Source organism: Carcharodon carcharias, chromosome 1, assembly GCF_017639515.1.
Source record: "Carcharodon carcharias isolate sCarCar2 chromosome 1, sCarCar2.pri, whole genome shotgun sequence".
Lineage (NCBI taxonomy): Eukaryota > Metazoa > Chordata > Chondrichthyes > Lamniformes > Lamnidae > Carcharodon > Carcharodon carcharias.
Window position 1 is genome coordinate 83,272,228 of NC_054467.1, and position 19,346 is coordinate 83,291,573.

General features: G+C 45.6%; 1 protein-coding gene across 1 annotated transcript in view; it reads left to right on the forward strand.

Annotated features, from left to right (window-relative positions):
• Positions 1-19,346, forward strand: part of egf (epidermal growth factor) — a 167,071-nt gene that overhangs the window by 99,241 nt on the left and 48,484 nt on the right. Inside the window, exons 11-13 of the mRNA XM_041180324.1 lie at positions 4,937-5,073; positions 15,677-15,825; positions 19,218-19,322. Coding sequence (XP_041036258.1) covers positions 4,937-5,073; positions 15,677-15,825; positions 19,218-19,322 — 391 coding nt within the window. The remainder of the gene's footprint in view (positions 1-4,936; positions 5,074-15,676; positions 15,826-19,217; positions 19,323-19,346) is intronic.

Below are 19,346 nucleotides of genomic sequence, written 5' to 3' on the forward strand. Positions count from 1 at the left end.
GTTTTATCCTTTTTTTTATCCCCGCTTCTATCCCATTTTCTATGCTTTTCTTTCCCTACCACCAGACCCTCCCTCCATCCCATCATCCCCACCCCCCCCCCCCCCCCCCCCCCCCACCCCCCCCCACCCCCCGCCCCCTGGGCCATCTGTCACTTGTTCTGTTTTGTTCTTTCACACAATGCTACCCTTGTTCTGCTATTATCACATTCTGCTTTCTTACAATTATGCCACTGTCAGCACCTTTTTTTTTCACACTAACCACTACCATTACCATTCCCTTTGTCCTTTAGTTCATGCCATCTTTGTCAGTCCCTCCTTTGTCCCCACCTGTCACTGGCCTTCTATCCAGCTCCACCTGTCCCACCCCCATTAAGTGATATAAATTTCATTACATTTCCACTTCTCTTCAGCTCTGAAGAAAGGTAATATGGACTCGAAATGTTAACTCTGTTTCTCTCTCTACAGATGCTGCTACACCTGCAGAGTTTTTCCAGCATTTTCTGTTTTTGTTCAATACATTTGCCTCTTGTCTTGTCTCTACTCATTGGTTTACCATTTCTTCCCAAATTTGATCCCTTGCCCCACTACTCAGTTTAAAAACCTCTCTACTTCCCTAGTTAGGCGGCTTGCAAAGACACCAGCCCCAGCATGGTTCACATGTAGTGTTATGGTCCCCAGTTGAGGTTACCACTGGACAAGCCTGATCTGAGGGTGGAACTAAGCTTGATAAATCCAAACTTTTATTTGTTTGTTTAGATACGTGGAGAGGGGCTACTGAACAGATTCACCGGAGTCAGCTAATGAACTTTTAACAAAAGAATAAAACATTTATTAAACAAGAAAGATGAACTATGTTACAATACTCCTTTACCCACAAGTGTACCTTTACAGATATATATAGATTTGTAAGGATAACACAAGTTACAGAAGCTATTTTATACTCTAATGTTCACAGTAAGTACAGTCCATGTAAACCAATAGACACCCTATGGTTAGACATACCAAGGGAAGAATTTTCCCCCAGTTGGGGGGCAAGTGCAGGAGTGGGTGCGGGCAGGTGTGCCTCTGATCGGCACCACCGATTGGGGGCGCGCTGCCATTTTAAGTGGGCGGGCCAATTAAGGCCCGCCCAGCGTGACGTCCACCAGGAAGCGTGAAAGAGTGCACTCATCTCCCTGAGGCTAAGTGCTGCCTCAGGGAGGTTGGCTCAGAATTAAAACTTTGAAGATAAGTGTTGAAAAAATATCCCTGACATGCCCCCTCATGTGACACTGTCACATCAGTTGGGACATGTCTATCAATTTAACTCAAACATTTCTTAAATTTTTCAAACCCCTCATGAACCCCATCCCGCCCATGGATGAGGTTTCAAGCTTTCTCTGTAGCCCGCCAGGGGTACCGGCTGGCCCATCAACCCTAAGGTTGGACAGGCAGGTCCCTTAATTAGGTTAATGACTTTTTAAATGGCCTCAATTGGCCGTTGACAGGTCAGCAGGTGCACAGCTGATTTGGCTGTGCCCCCGCCGACCTGAAAATGGAGATGATGAGGGGTGACGTTGGGAGTTCTGCCAGATGTCATCCCACATCATTTTACACATCAGCAAGTGGGCCCCGCCCCCCCCTCACCAACCTAAAGATCCTGCCCCAAGTAACAGATGCTGCCTCAATCAGATGTTATAGATTTCTCATCAACTCCCCCCAAAAGCTTGTCCTAACATGAGCCAACTGGTCTCACTGCACTCCGTTTTTCACATGAGGGTTTCCAATCTCCACTCACCAAGAACTCACTTTGGAATCTTCTCCCAAACCAACGCTTTCTCTCAGATGCCTTCCACAAAGGATTACCTCCAGGGTTTTGAACTCTTCTTCCAATGTTCCTGTCACCTGGGTTACCACATGCATTCAAGTTGTCTTCCATGCACTCTCTCTCTCTCTGACTCAGCAGTAAACTATTGCAAAGAGTTACAGACCTTCAGCCAGCTCTTTGGACCTTCTAGCCTCTTGCAAGCTGTTCTCACTTTAAATCGGCTTTCTGCAATTTTTGTCTCTTTAAATCTGAAGCTTGGAGCCTTTCTGTCTGCCCCTCACTCTTAACTTCATTTAGCAGGGACCTTTCCCATATTCCTGTCCTTCCCTTTGACTAGAAGGCCTGCTTGGGATTTTCTCCTGTTCAACGCCTCTCGATTTTGGGGTATTTTCTTTAGCTTGGGACTGGCTATCAGTTCCCTTTGCTCCAGTCTCTCCTGACAACTGTCTTAAAAACCAACTGAACTCAAACAGCTTCCAAAATCAAACTGCTGTTTCTAGTTTATTGTATGTGTGTCTGTGGGAGTGGCCTGCATCTCTGGACCACTGTTGCCAAGCTACAGTCCAGTTTCTCTACTCCTGCTTGTTTAACTTAGCTGCAACAGTTGTAAAACTCTCATTAGAAATGCAGGCACCTTTTAAAGTGAAACTAAAACTTAATTTGGCCTTTTTTAACACAGAGATACAGAAATACAAATCAAGCATAAACATTAAAGCTAAAACTCATTCCTAACACCCAAAAATACAAATATAACTTATTTAAACTATCTCTATTTCCTAACAGTTGGCCATCCCAATGGTACAGATCCCACTTTCCCCAATTGATGCCAGTCTTCAGCCATTCGATTCACTCCACGTGATATCAAGAAACAGCTGAAGGCACTGGATATTGCAAAGGCTATGGGCCCTGACAATATTCCAGCAATAGTACTGAAGACTTGTGATCCAGAACTTGCCGTACCCCTAGCCAAGCTGTTCCAGTACAGCTACAACACTGACATCTACCCAGCTATGTGGAAAATGCCCAGATGTGTCCTATACACAAAAAGTAGGACAAATCCAACCTGGCCAATTACCGCCCTATCAGTCTACCCAGGGAATGGGGTTGGGAATCCCGGAATTGGGACCCACTGCCATTTTTAAAGGGCTCCTGAATCATCCTACCCATATTTCTCAGCTCTGGTAGGCGACAGCACTGATATTGAACTTATATAGAAAATAATGCGATTTGTATTTAACAGGTCCAGATCATTTTTGTTATTTGCAAATAGCCAGGATCATCAGTTAAGTGATGGAAGGGGTCATCAAATGTGCTATCAAGCAGCACTTGATTAGCAATAACCTGCTCACTGATGCTCAGTTTGGGTTCCACCAGGGTCACTCAGCTCTTGACCTCATTACAGCCTTGGTTCAAACATGGGCAAAAGAGCTGAACTCCAGAGGTGAGAACAGAGTGACTGCCTTTGACATGAAGGCATCATTTGACTGAGTGTGACATTAAGTAGCCCTAGCAAAACTGGAGTCAATGGGAATTGGGGTGAAAATTCTCTGCTGGCTGGAGTTGTACCTATCACAAAGGAAGACGCTTATTGTTATTGGAGATCAATTATCTCAGTTCCATGATATCACTGCAGGAGTTCATCAAGGTACTATCTTAGGCCCAACAATCTTCATCTGCTTTGTCAACGACCTTCTTTCCATCATAAGGTCAGAAGTGGGGTTGTTCACTGATAATTGCACAATGTTTAGCACCATTCACAACTCCTCAGATACTGCTGCAGTCCATGTCCGAATGCAGCAAGACCTGGACAATATCCAGGCTTGGGCTGACAAGTGACAAGTAATATTTGCATCACACAAGTTTCAGGCAATGATTATATCCGACAAGAGAGAATCTAACCATCGCCCCCTTGACATTCACTTGCATTGCCATCGCTGAAGCCCCACTATCAACTTCCTGGGTGTTACCATTGACCAGAAACTGAACTGGGCCAGCCATATAAATACTGTGGTTACAAGAGCAAGTCAGAGGCTAGGAATCCTACGGCTAGTATCTCACCTCCTGACTCCCCAAAGCCTGTCCACCATACAAGTCACAAGTCAGGCACATAAAGGAATACTCCACTTGCCTGAATGAGCGCAGCTTCAACACTCAAGAAACTTGACATCATCTAGGACAAAGCAGCCTGCTTGATTGGCACCCTATTCACAAACATTCACTCCCTCCACCACCGACACACAGTGGCAGCAGTGTATACCATCTACAAGATGCATCTAAGGAGCCTTGGACAGCATCTTCCAAACCCATGACCGCTACCATCTAGAAGGACAAGGACAGCAGACACATGGGTACACACCACCTGGAAGTTCCCATCAAAGCCACTCTTGACTTGGAAATACATTGCTGTTCCTTCATTGTTGCTGGGTCAAAATCCTGGAAATCCTTCCCTAACAGCACTGTGGGCATAACAATACCACAGAGGTTGCAGCAGTTGAAAAGGTCAGCTCACCTCTACCTTCTCAAGGGCAATTTGGGATGGGCAATAAATACTGTCCTTGCCAGCAACACCCACATTCCATGAATGAATAAAAAAAGGTAAAAATAAGTTTTTATAATGGGAAGTTATTAATGAATGATTTTTTAAAAGTTTTTTTTTACACACTCTACTGTCACTATATGATTCATTGCTCCCATACAATGTATACTTGGTGAATGGGCATGAACACGCAATAGCTTGGCAGGGGGGGGGGGGCATGAGGTAGCCCACATGCAGACTATGGTTCATGATGCCTCAGAAATGCCATGAACTATGACATTGAAAAGCTGGCCCAATTCTATGAAAATTGTAGAGAATTAGGAGATGTGCACTGCCGCAATGGGTCCGGGCAGGTTGGGAGTGCAGGATCGCAACCCGAAGCAACCTGCATCCTTACAAGGCACTCCCAAAAATTGGAAACCCCGGGAATGGGAATGGGGTTGGAAATCCCGGAATCGGGATCCACTGCCATTTTTAAAGGGCTTTAGTATCATCCTGGCTCAGCGAAAATCCAGCCCATATTTTTCAGCTCTGGTAGCCGATGACATTAATTTTGAATTTATATAGAAAATAATGCAATTTGTATTTAACAGGTCCCAGACCATTTCTGTTATTTGCAAATAGCCAGGATATACGGCGCATAAACTTTGATGGAACAGATTATCACACTGTGCTAGAAAGACAGATGGGAAGAGTCTTAGCACTTGATTATGACCCTGTGCAAAGTAAGGTATGTAGGATTTTAAAACTTCACATGGTTGATCCCTGAAAGAAAGAATTAATTTATATATACATATAATTAAGACCTCCTTTCAGATTTCAACTAATATATTAATTTTTAATTGATATGCCAGACACAGAAGTTTAGAAATTACTGTTGGGGAAATTAGTGACAATATCTCAGTGTCCAGGTGACATTTTTCTGTCTATTACTTTTGCAGAGGGATTAGCCCTTTTAAAATCGGATATTAACCAGATATACCTTTTTAAAGCATTGGCCAAATAATCATTCAAAAATTGCATTAAATGTCCTTAGTATCATCAGTGAATTCTAGGATATAATATTTAAGTAATTCAGTTTATTGATCAAGGAAAGCATTAAATCATGTACCTGATAACTACAAAGTCATGAAGTGTTCCACAAACGGCTTCTATGCAGGATTTAATCAAATTATAGACATTGCCATCATTATGCTTTACATCCTTCAATGAAGAAGTCTGGGCCTCCTTGCTTCTGTAATACTATCTTAATTTTTATCCCACAATTAAACACTTTTCCATGCCTAGTTAGCTGGTCGCAGTGAGGGACTGGTGTGGCAGGTATCAGTTATCTAAATGTTCCTAGGTTGTGGAGGGTAAAAATTAGATAGATTTCCCAAATGTTAGCTGGAAAGTGCCTGGATGTTGGTTGAAAATAAGATGAGACTTGGCTTCAGTGCGTCTTACAGTCGATTAGCAGATGATGCTCACTGTCTAGGCTCAATCAGGCATGAAAAATGGTGATTTCAGCCAATGGTGCCCATAGGTACATATTGAATTATGATTCAAAATCTTTGGGAGAGGAGTGGACAAAATTGAGAAATCTCTGTGCCACAAGCTCTTATTGAGGCATATTCCAAGGATATTTCATTTTCTAGAATTTTGAACATTATTAAAAATTCTGATTTCATTGCTCTGATTTAATTTTAAACATAACTATCAGTCCTATTCTTCTCTTCTTCTTTATATCCAGCACAATTTCTTTCAGATGAGGAGGTGAAATAGTTTGAGCCACAGACATCCCTGTCTCCAATCCATTATGTCACAACCATCCAGCAGGATAAACAATTCAGTCAAGCAAGTCAGGGTTCTAGAAGTGTCATGATTTCTTCTTTTAACTGCCCAAGATATGCAGCACCTCATGTACGTCCACCTTCCTAACTAGCAGCTCAGTTGACAGTGAACATAACTCGATCAGTCAAGTTGAGAATGCCAAAACAACATGAAATCCCCAAGAATAAAATTCACAGCCATCCAGTCGGGAGATAACATTCTCTTGCTTAATCCACTGGCCTTGATGCATATGTACACATTTTCACCAAAAGAAAAGGCAGAGTCATCCCAGATTTGCACTAAGTGCAGTAGTGGGCGGGTTTTCACGCTGTATCATCCCAAACCCGCCACATGATTTATGCACTCCCAGGAAACATACCGTTTCCATGGTGGCAGGCTCTCATTGCCCGCCCACCATCACCTTGCCACTGCATCACGCCAGGCACCATGTTTAAAGCCCAGCCACAAGCACACATCTCAGTGCTTTCAGACTGCAACTGCTTCATGGAAGATGTGGCCCTGAAACTGAAGAAAGCTGCACCCCCCCAGGTTCAGCAAAGTCTTCCTCCAGCGCTTTTTGGATGCCATTGTGGGCTGCCAGGATGTTCTCTACCCCCACGCTGGTTGAAGGATGGGCAGCAACAGCACTAACCCGGCTTAGGAGGCAGTGGCAGCGGTGATCAGCACCAATGCCCTTCAGAAGAGGACAGCCACCCAGTGCCGCAGGAGGAAGAAGGATCGTCTCCGTTCCGCCAAGTTAAGTCACTCTTCTCATCACTCTTAATTGACACACTCACAAACCCATCACACACCCACAGGGCCCTCACACTGCCAGTTCAAGGCACATCGCCATTCACTCTCTCACTCACACCGTCATTGTCCTCATCCTGTCCATGGGACCACTCACCAGCCACACAGATCAGGCCTTATTATCTGGCCTGGCTGGCATCCTGCTTACACTTTCTCCACCTCTATCCATGCAGGATAAGCTGGCATACAACAACAGGGAGAGGTTGCAGACTGGTGGAGGAATGCCCAAAATCAAGGTCCTCATGGACTTTGAAAACAGGGCCAACCAGCTGGCCGGCAATGCTCTGGACAAGTCTCTTGATGACAGTGAGGTCGGCAGTGCTCTACCAAGTGAGGATCTGGCAGTGCAGGACATAGGCCACTGCCATGCACTAATTATCTCCCCTTGCTTTTGCAGGCACATCTGCCAAATAGCCGATGGAGTCCACAACCTAGGGCCCTCCAATTAAGCCCCGAAGAAACTTCTGAAGAAGAATCTAAAGGCACATTCCCTGAAGTCCCGTCACAGCGCTCATCCACACCCTCTACCAGCCCAGAGACACACACCTTAGTGGGATCTAGCTTTAGAGTAGTCTTGGGATCACAATCTGGTGCGCACATTGCACCGTCTGACCTTGCTGAGTCCGAGTCAGATGACGAGCCTCCGGACTTGGTCATGTCACAGTTGCTGGAGCTACAAAGGCAAGCTTGGGAACATCAGGAAGGAATATCCGCCGCACTCCTCAAATTGCAAGGCACAGTGGAGGAGTCCATTTGTCTTCAGTCTGAGGTGATAGTGCTGGCATGCCAACGCATCGAGGTCAACATTGGTAGGATGGCGGCCGCCATGGAGACCTTGGTCCAGGACTTCCCTCCTGCACTGCTGCGTGGGCTCAACTCCATCAGCTCCAACAGTGTGTATGTGAGAGGGGTGCCGGGCAGCTCGATCTCACTCCAGCTATCCCTTCCATTCACAGAGTCAGCCAGGGGCCCTCGGGCACCCAAAGGGAGGAGGTCAGCAGGTGCACACTCCATGTCCATCCATCCAGGTGACTCCGAGTGTGTTTGGCCTACCCTCTCCTCTTCCTGTGACCTCAGCAGATCCACTTCCACAGGTCGAGTAGGGTGCCATTGCCACACACCAGGACCCCAAAAGCAGGTCGGGGCCCTCCAAGTCTTGGTCCTCCAGAGGACACCCGCCAAGGTCATCATAGAAAGCGCCTCTCAGTCAGCAGGCTGCTTCCGCCTCCGCTGTGGATGTCCGGGGATCACCAAGATGTAACGGCAGTGTTAGGAAAATTAAGGAGAATTAGTTCCACAGCCTGGGCACTGGTGTTAATCACTTGTACATACTGTTCACCATTGTCAATAAACTCTCAACAATGTCTCCCTGTCTATGGCTCCTTGTTATGATGAGTAGTGTCCTGGTTACTCAGATGCACAAGATAAAGGCAGGTGTCTCAGTCCAGGGCCCCTTCCCTGTGCTTTGTACAGCCTTCAGACCAAAGTGATGGTCTGGCCTCACACTCCTTGGAAACATTACTGATGCCTGCACCTCGGCAATACTGGTCATTGCTGTCAGAATGTAGTGGGCAGGCGTCACAGAGTTCCATCATTCTCTCTGTGTACTCTCAGAGCCTTTAAGGAGGGGCTGGCCCCCGTCTCTTCAGCATCTGTGACTACTGATGCTGTTCTCCAGCTCCTGAAGGGCTCAGGTGCTTAAGGCAGACAAAGGAGCAGATACTTCTAAAGTTTCACGGCTGTGTCTCTATGATATGACCCTGATCACAGAGTACAGGCGATCTGCCCTCAGCCAGACGGGAGACAGACATTCTCAGAGGCTATGTGAAGATGCATAGAGTGTCCTCACTGCATGTCGTCATCATACTACTGCAATCGAGCGACTATTAGGGCCTCCACTGCATCTCCATCATAGGAGCATTCTCACAGAGGGTATTGGTGCTGACATAAGCCAGACCGGAGTCAAACGTTCACAAATGCAATGTGAGGATCTATGGGGACACCTCACTGTATTTCGTCATCATCCTCCACAAATCTAGCAGCTATGACGGCCTCCCTGGTGCGCCTGCCTCGTCTAGCCAGTGTGAGGGCCTCATCTTTCTCAGCCAACTCATCTCCCCGTTGGAGTTCCAGGTTGTAAAAGGCACAGCAGACAACGACAATGAGTGACACCCTCTGCAGACTGTATTGCAGGGCTCCACCAGACTGGTTCAGGCACCAGAACCTCATTTTCAGCATCCTGATGGTCGGCTCCACCAAGCTGCAAGTTGCAGCATGAGCCTCATTATAGCATCACTCTGTTGAAGTCTGAGGCCACCACACGGTTGTCATCAGCCACGGCCTCTGCAGGTAGCCCTTGTCCCATAGGAGCCAACCATGCAGCCTCTCTGGACACTGGAAGACTCCAGGGATCTATGACCGACTGAGGATGTAGGCATTGTGCACACTCCCTGGAAACCGAGCGCATACCTGAAGGATGCATTTCTGGTAGTCACACACCAGCTACACATTCAGCTAATGTAAGCCCTTGCGGTTGATATGGTCCACCATGTGGTGAGACAACGATCTGAGCGCCACATGAGTGCAGTCAATCACACCCTACACCTGTGGGAAACCTGAAATCTGGGCAAATCCAATCGGTCTTACATCCTGGCTCTCCCAGCCCTGGGTAAAATGCACAAAGTTGTGTGCCCCTCGCAAAAATGGATTCCATGACTTTATGGATGTATTTGTGGGTGGAGGCTTGTGAAATCCCACAGACGTCACCTGTGGACACCTGAAAGGAGCCACTGGTATGGAAATTGAGCACCACGGTCACTTTCACAGCCACTGGCAGTGAATGCCCTCCATGTCCACGTGGCCCCAAATCTTGCAGTAGCTAGAAGAGGTGACTGTCCAGTTCACTAGACATGCGCAGTCATTGGCGACACTGGTCCTCAGTCATCTGCAGGAATGAAAGGCGGCATCTATAGACCCTGGGTGTCGCTAGGCACCAGCCTGCGATGCTGTGGCTCCTGGGCAGTGCGTGCAGGAGCCCCAGCCGCCCCTTCTTCATGAGATTACTGCTCCTTCCTCTGAGCAACCAGGAGCCTCAGTCGCTCTCTCCTCCATCGTCTTCATGCTCTGTAGGCCATCGGGCTTACAGCTAGTTCACCAGGCTCCATGATCCTGATGTAGTCCTCCTGCAGGATGAAAGAGAGAGACACATGGTAAGCATGGGTGTACTAAGTGCCTGCTCTGGTTACGTGTGACTGCCCTTTAACGTTTCCCAGAGAGTGCTGGCTATCACTTGGATGGCCAGAGATTAGTGTGCTGCATGGCTGCCCTGTTAGCTTGAACCATTGGGCAGGCTGGTTCAAACTGGAATGCTGACATTGCAAGGGGCTGTGAGCACCTCCAGCAGTGACTGCCCCATGGCCCCTTTTAGTGAGGAGATTGCACAATGTGTCCAGTTGTCCAATTGTTCTGCAGTCCACTAAAATGCTCATGAATTTGCAGTCTGGACCAGGGGTGGGGGTGGAGGTGGGTGTGGGGGCAGGGTGTGAAGCTCAGGAGCACTTGGCAGCACCTTGATGCTTCTGCATTGCTTGAGTGGGCAAATAAGCTAGGAGACCGACCCCAATCATATCAATGCAGCTGCACCTGAACTGTCAAAGTTGCACAGGAATGGTCACTTTATACAAGGTGTCCCTAATTCGTGGCCACTTCCCTTGCCCACCCTATCCCCCACCCTGAATGCGTGTGTGCTATATTCAATGGCAGACCTCCCTTGCCCCCCACCTCCCCCTCAGCCACCAGTCGCCTCAATGGCAAAGCTGCCCTTAACCTTGACCCCCCAATGCCCTTGAGCCTGAAGTCCAACAAGCGACCCTGGTGAGCGCTGCACAACATTACTGTCTACTCACCATTGAGTTCCCCTCAAAGTGCAGGCTGCCAAGTGCACACCTTTTATGCTGTTATGAAACACATTGGTGTGCTTTCCCGTTGATGTGGACGGACGATCCAACTGAGGTGGGGGTTGGGGGGTTGGTGATTCTGGCAGACTGGCCTGATAATTATATGATGTACTACAATGAGGTTCCCGACGTCCTATGGTGGGAAACACAGACCACCACTGACGGGCTGAGCGGACGATCGTGAACTGGTTTCCCGTCGTAAAATCAATCGTGCAACATTGTCCACTCATGTCCCTGATTGCGCCCGACACCAGCGGGCACAGAAAATTGTGCCCAAAATCACGTGGCTAACCTAAAGGGCTTTCCCTTCAATAGCTACCCATTTTAACCTGGCTCCCCTCACAGATGGGGATGAGTTTAATGCAGCTTGTTCTGTTGGGAAACATGCCAGCTGGGCCCACTTAACACAGAAGAGGCCGCTCATCAGTCTTCCCAATGTCAGGAAAACCTGCTGTGATTAAGCTGGACGTGGGAACAAGCCCATGGGGGATATTCTTGTAATTCTTTCGAGTACAACCACGTTTCCATCTGTTTCAGATGAAGTTACATTGTTTCATAATTTGCCATTGTGAGATTTGAACTCTTGATTTTGGGGTTACAAACCCAGTAACATAACCACTTGGCTATTTAGGCCAAACATAGTTTTTGCCATTGTGAGATTTGAACTCTTGATGTGTAATTTGAGGGCAAAGCAAAGAGGGGATGTAACTCTTTCGCGTACAAACCCATTTCCATCTGTTTCAGATGAAGTTACATTGTTTCATAGTTTGCCATTGTGAGATTTGAACTCTTGATCTTGGGGTTACAAACCCAGTACCATAACCACTTGGCTATTTAGGCCAAGCAAAGGCCCATGGGGGATACTCAGCCGCTTGTGATGGGTTGTCAATTAGGCTCATTCATGAGCTAATTGACACTAATTATCCCTGAGCATACCAGAATTTAACAGTGTCTCAGGGAGTAGGCGTGAGTGGCCCAGCTTTCCTCTGCCTCCTGAAGGCCACACAACAAACTCTGTTGGTTTTGCCTGCAGCTTTATTGGGAAGGTGGGGGGGTGTTGCTCTTTCAAAACGACTTAGGCCAGAATTTTTTGGTCGTCGGGCAGGCATGTGCGTGCGACCCGAGTGAGCATCCCAACGTCATCACACACTCGCGCAATATTTCGGTCGGTGGGCACGCGCAGGAGTCAGCAGCATGCCTGCCAACAGTGAAAAGGCCTATTAAGACCATTAAAGTAATATTTAAGTTCAATTTTTCACTGCCCGTCCAACCTTACAGTTGGTGGGCAGGCAAAAAGGCCAAGTGGCCTTTTGGTTTTCTTAGGAAACATCATCCACGGGCGGGATGACTTTTCCAACAGCAAATAAAAATTGAATTAAAATGTTTAAATTTCATTAATAACGTTTCCCTACTCATGTCAGCTTCCCAACCGTCCCCACCTGAGCCTGCCCGATGAGGGCAGAATCCTGACCTTAGTGTTTGATCAGACCTGGCATCAGGAGGGGCTGGCCGCTGAAAGCCACCCCCACCTTGCTCTTGTCTCCAACACCACCTCCTCCCATGTCACTCTCTCCTGCAATTCATTCCCTGTGACTCCCATTCCACCCTCACTCACCTTTGGCCTGGGATCCCGCATTGATCCTGAGTAGGTGTATTGCTGGCAGCTGCTCCCTCTGCTCGTGATGCTGATGAGCAGTGGTGAGCTGCTGGCCTCTGATTGGCCAGCAGCTCTCTGCAGACAGGGTTTGCACCCCAGGGTCTTCATTCGTGGGAAAGGCTTGACATTGGCTACTTAAGTGCCTGATAGGCTCTTAATTCCATTGGGCCTCTCTCCCTCATGGAACTGATGGCTGTTCCCCACCAGCTTTCCAACTGGTGAGTGAGACCTCATCGGGGTCAATGAATTTCATGCACTGAAACATCTCGATCCCACAAGAAACACTGGCCTTGATATTAGTTCCTGCATCTGCCCCCCCACCCCCAAACGCCCTGATAAGCACGAAAGAATCAAGGATGTGGGGAGGTTAGAGTGAAATATGGGGAATGCCTCCCTAATATACGGCGTACATGCCCACCAATTTTAACATTGATGGATGTTGGGACACATTCAAGTGTCCCACCATGGAGTGATGGAGCACTTAATTACCATATTTATATCCCATGGGATCTTGAAACATAACAATGAAAAGGAGGCATGAGCTGCTGGCTCCATGAGATAAGTGCTTTTGTCAGTACTCATTGTGGATCAGGAGGAGAAGAGGATTTCCCAGGGTTCCTCTGAGAGAGAAGCTTTCAGCATCCCATGCTCTTATTGCTAGGATGCCCACCCCAGCCCTCCTGATTGCCAATCTCTTTGCCGTCCCACCCCATTCCTTTGCCAACCTCCTTCCCTTCCTGATCATGGCCTGCCTTTCCCCTTTTAGTTGCCAGGAGCCACCTCCAAGGGACCTTTGCTGCAGCCTCCTGCCACTGGAATTCCCACCAGCGGCTGGCCTAGCTGTCAATCTGGCCAGCTGTCAGGCAGGAAAGAGAGCTAAAATATAAGGAAGTTCTGGCATTAAATTCAACAGGACCTTAGTGACCCCAAAGTTGCCCAGGTTTTTGACCATTTTCAGCCCCCCACCCCACCCTCCCAACCTCCCTGTAAATGACGGGACTCTTACAATTTAGGCTTGGTTTCTATCCTGCTCCTTGAGTGCTCACTGCAGGTGAATCTAATAGCTCTCAACCATTTTGTACTGCTTATCTCTGAGCTGAGCTGAACTCCAAAATCCACATTCAGTCTATCGTTAAGACTTACACACAACTCTGAAAAATAGCCTTTCTCAGTTGCTATCACAGCCCCAATGCCTCTGAAACTTTCATCCACAACCTCAGCACTTCCAGGCTTGAGTTTTCTGATGTATTCATTGCTCTTCACTATCACATTACATAAACTCCAACTCTAGAACTTCGTCAGTTCATCCCTTCCTAAACTGAGGCCTAAATTTTCACTCCTGGTTGGGAGCAGAGAGCCATGACAATTTTCAGCTCTGCAAACCCAACCTGGGAAAATGTGCCCTGTAAGTTTGGATTTTTGGACCGGAACAGGGGGAGGGGGGGTTGGTGGGGGTCCAGTGGGCTGGTGGAAGTGGGAGTGACTGCCGAACCCAGAAAGAGATTGGACACTGCTGGATGCAGAGGTGGGCTAACACTGCAGACAGGTTTTTCAAATATTTAAAGGGTGGGAGATTTAAATGCCTTGACAGCTTTCTTGACATTCCCCTTGACAGTTACAATGAGCTTGACAGTTCTCTCTCATAAAAGTGAATTTATGTATTTTTTATGCACTTTCTTGTGTACTTTAACAATCCAGAAAGGTACCTTACCTCTCCAAAAGTGTATCCTAACTCTCCAAAGAACAAGGGCAGCTTCAGACCTTTTCCTACCAGGTCTAAAGTGCCCAAGTCGTGTTTTGGTCTTCCTACCAGGCAAAATCAGATCTGACTGAGGCAGCTGCACTTAAACCTGTGTAGTTGCCTTGTGAACTACAGGTGTGCAACTTAAAATCCACCCCCATTCCCACCCACTCCAAAGTGGTGGAGGCTGGGTTCCGGGACAGGATTTTCAGATTTGTGCCTCTGCCACCATTTTCACTAAGAGCCTCTCTTGTCTGCGTGAAAATTCAGGCCTAATCCTTTCCCATATATCACACTTGTGACTCCCAACTTCCACATAGCTACAAATCCCACAGCACACTGACTTCAAAATCATTATTGTTATTCTGCTATCCCTTTGCAAATCCATCAGCCATTCCTCCATTTTCAGTCTTTGCTCTTCCAACTTTATCTACTGTGAGTTTCGCCTTTTCCTTTGATGCTCAGCACAAGGGCCTATTGCTACCTTGTCCCCACACTCTGGTATTCTTTCCTTAAATCTTATCAATTTGCATCCAGAAACACCTTTGGGATGGTTTTCTATAGTCCAGGCATTGTTTCTGTTGTTTTAATAATCAATGAGAATGTATTACCCTTGTTAGCCACTAACTTTTGTTTGAAACGGAAATTCTCATGCAGTACTTTATCAAAGGTATTTTTGAGCCTTATCGCAATAGTGCCAAACATACATATAATGCATGTAGTGTATATGTCGTGCATCACAGGAAGTCACAGGGACACAGCCTATAATGTCCTACCCATTGAAATGAATTTGCAGAACATCAAGAGCTGTATGCCTGTGCTTTCCCACATTACACCTGCTGTGAGCATTGTCCCTACCATGGGAATCAGTCTTAACATGTCATAGACTGCCCCTGTAGTTTTAGATCACAAAGAAGGCTTGGTTAGGAAAGATTTACTCCTTATAAAACCATGTTGTGGTTAGTAATTAAGTTTCTTGTCCTACAATGGGACTTATATTTCACATTCTGGAGTAGGGAATGCTCTTCTAAGTTGAGGGCTGGAGGGTGTTTTTGGGGCAAAGTATTAAACTGTGGTACACTTATTCGTGGAGCATCTCATGCTATCATTGTGTATGTTAAAAAATAAGTGTTTTATTCTCCAGCCACTTCATGCTGCTTGAAACAAATAAACCTTGTCATATGATGAACTGCAGCATGCTGGTGAATGGCTTACTATTGATGATGGCTTGGTCATGCATTTACAAGATTATTGTGTATTCTCACCCAGGCGCTAGGCTCTTAAATATTTAAAGGACTGATCTGATTGGTCTTTATTACAGCTTTTGAATGAATTTTCTGTGTTTGTTTTTTGGTAGGTTTATTTTGCTCATACAGGCCTGAAGTGGATCGAAAGAGCTAATCTGGATGGTTCTGAGCGTGAGGAACTTATTAGCAAAGATATGGATTTGCCTGAAGGACTAGCTGTGGACTGGATTAACCGTAAATTATACTGGACTGATGGAGGGTATGTCTGGAGTTAGAGAGATAATTCTTGAGGTTTACCTTAATTTTATGTCAGATGAAAGCATGTGTTTAGCTGAACATCTGTTAGTGCTCCTTAAGTTATCCATTAGCAAATAACTTTAAGCATCAGCAAATAGGATTTGGAAATATTCAGGCAGTTCAGGGGCAAATTTAATTCAATCTAAAGACAAGAGGTGACTGCACTCCAACTTTCGCCGACTGGCAGGAAAACAGTGTTCATTTTCCAAACATCTTTGGGGAAATCAGTATTGTACCAGTCACCTGATGATTTGAATGCACAGTTCTCTCGAATGCTGACTTGCAATGGAACAGTTCAACATGATTCTATACTCCATGGGCAGAATTTTTCGCTCGGCGGGGGGGTGCGCGCCTGACCCACTCGCGCGTGAAATGATAGGCGTTGACTTCAGCCAAGCATGCCGACGTCAACGCATAGTTACGTGATAGTTCAGCAATTAAAAGGCCTGTTAAGGCCATTAAATAATCAATTAACTTAATTTTTTTTTGCTGCCCATCCAACCTTACGGTTGACGGGCAGGCGAAATGGCCAAGCGGCCTTTGCATTTTTTTGGAAACCTCATCCACTGATAGGATAAGGTTTCCAAAAGCAAATAAAAATAAAATAAAAGTTTTAAAATTTCATTAATAACAAGCCTCTGCTCATGTGACAGAGTCACATGAGGGGACATGTTTTATTACATTTTTATTTTCCCCATTTTCTTTTTTAAAAAAGCTTCATCTCCCTGAGGCAGCGCGAAGTTCATGCCTGGCCCACTAGCCCTCCTTCCCTCCACCCCCTGCGCCCGCTCAGGCAGCGCTGAGCGCTGCCGCTCACGTTTCACACTGGACGGGCTTTAATTGGCCCACCAGCATGAAATTGCAGAGGGTTATGATTGCAGGCATCGGTCCGCTTCCCAACTGCCCCCACCGAGCCCGCCCGCCAAGGGAAAAGTTTTACCCCACGTCTAGTAATATTATTATACCGGTGTCATACCATTTTTTTTGCCACTGAAAAGAAGTGACTGATGGCTACAGGCCCCTGTCACATTTCTTACAGTCTTTGTCATTGAATTCAACCAGCTCTAATTGTGATGATAGCTAAAGTGGCTAAATACCATAATTAGGATTTCTGTTATTTTAATTAGACCCTTAAAATGGTGAACATCCACTGAATGTAAAATTTCAGTTGTTTATGATGAAAGCCACCAATAAATTGCCTGCATCTGCTCCTCTAATCTCTTCTCGCCAGCTTATATGTATGCATCAGCTCATTTGGCCAACTCTGGCTTGTTTCAGTGCGCACACCTGCCGATCAGGGCTCTTCTTTCCTACCTTTTTGAATCAAATCCAATGCCCTTGCAGCAGCACAAATATCCACAACTATCACCACGACACACATAAAGGACAGGAGGAAAAGAGGCAAGAAAGCCCAAGGGTTAGTTGCAACTGCTAATTAAAAATAATATTAATTTGCTGGGACAGCTTTAAAATTGAAAGCTCCTTTCCCAACATTGCCCATGGCTGTAACCGGCAGAATTGGTTTCCTGCGAGAGCAAAATACTGCAGATGCTGGAAACCTGAAGTGAAAACAGAAAATGCTGGACTTACTCAGCTGGCCAGACAGCATCTGTGGAGAAAAAAATAGAATTAACCAGCTGAGCATTTCCAACATTTTCTGTTTTTATTTTAGTACTGTTTCTATAATAGGCATGCTCATAGGAAAAAGATTTACATGAGAGTTTCCGATAAAACGTCCATGTCCCAAATGTAACAGATACCAGTATTTATATACACATGCATACTGATTTTCGAAGAAACCAGAGCTCTAAGTACCTCAAGCCAGGTTTAATATGACCATCACAAGGGAAGCATTATTATAAGGGCATTAGAGAGAAAGGCCCAGGTTTTATGGTAGTAATGAGGATAAAACAGATGGCATCCATTACTCCTCTGAAACTGATAGCAACTTCAATAAAACATAAAAATTCAGAAGTTGCTGTCAGTTATTCAATGCTTCCCCATTGGGGGCACTGTTAAGGCACCTCTTATATTGCAATCATGCAGAAATCACTAAACTGATCAAAGCTTGCCCTTTTACATAATTAAAATTTCAGTTAAAAACCTTTGAAAATGTTACACTTTAATGAATGAGGGGTAATTTGATTTTTTTTTACTAAATTCATTATTACAGTTGAGCAGCCTCCAGTCCTGGAGGTGGGACTTAAAGCCACATTCACATAAAGTCTATTTATTTGCCAAATAGCAAAGCAAACAAAATCTAGCATAAAACCTGGGCCTTTCTCTCTCATGCCCTTATCATAATGCTTCATTTGTGATGGTCATGTTAAACCTGGCTTGAGGCATTTAGACATCTAGTTTCCTCAAAAAATCAGTATGCATGGATATATAAAAAAAACACATTTAAATTTTTTTTTAAATGACTTTACTTGTGCTATGTCAGCTGTTATCTTAATTCCATGCGTATTTCCCAATTCCCTAATGGCCTCCTTCTACACCGTAACAATTCTGTGATTCTGTGATTCTGTTCCGTAAAATTTTAATTAAAAGTGAAAAACTATGTGCCATTTACTTCCTGGTTTGCTATCTGTGAGAATACTTCAATGTGATTAACTGCTTGATGATGTCACAGCTGCTGGATGCCTGGACATCGTTGAAATGATAGGAGATTCAAACTGACATTGGGAAAAAGGAAATTCATGCCACCAAGATCACGTGATCTTTGTGGAGTTTTCTTTGAGGTCAGTGACTCGTGCAGTACTTCACCACTGACCACAAAATCTTGGCCCAAGAGAAATATTCTGTCCTACAATGCTCATCAAGGTATTTGGCAATGAGCTGGAGATGGGACTTATGGCCGAATTCACACAAGGTCTATTTATTTGCCAAATAGCAAAGCAAAGTCTATTTCCTCAAAAAGAAGAGCCTATTTAAACACTGCACAACAGCAAACAACCTATAGGGAAGACAGCAAATAGAACTCCTGACCAAAACTACAGCAGTCTCCAGTTAAAAGCAACATGATGTCTACAGCAAAATGCAGTAAGTGAAGGATAGTTGCATGCAAACTGCAATGGATGGAGATGGGCGGAGTGGCTGCTTGCGATTTCCTGGTATAAGAATTATGTGAGTAAAAACAATCCCAGTTGCTGGCAGTGAAGTCTCCAGGCAATGTCTAGCCATCAATGCTCCCATCTACCATAAACTTAAGCTTCCTTCTTTGTTGGAAAAGTCATCCTTGAGTATGAGGAACACATCCTACCATTAGAAATAGTGTCAAAGTTAAAGCCATATAATTGGAATCAAATGGTAAATCACCACAATACCCTTAACTATAGCCTCCATTTGTTACAGGTTATCACACATTGAAAGGAGTGAGCTCAATGGCATGCACAGAAAAGTGATTGCCAGTGAAGATGTCAGCAAGCCAAGAGGAATTGTTGTTCATCCATTAGCAAAGTAAGAATGTGAAAATATAAAGTG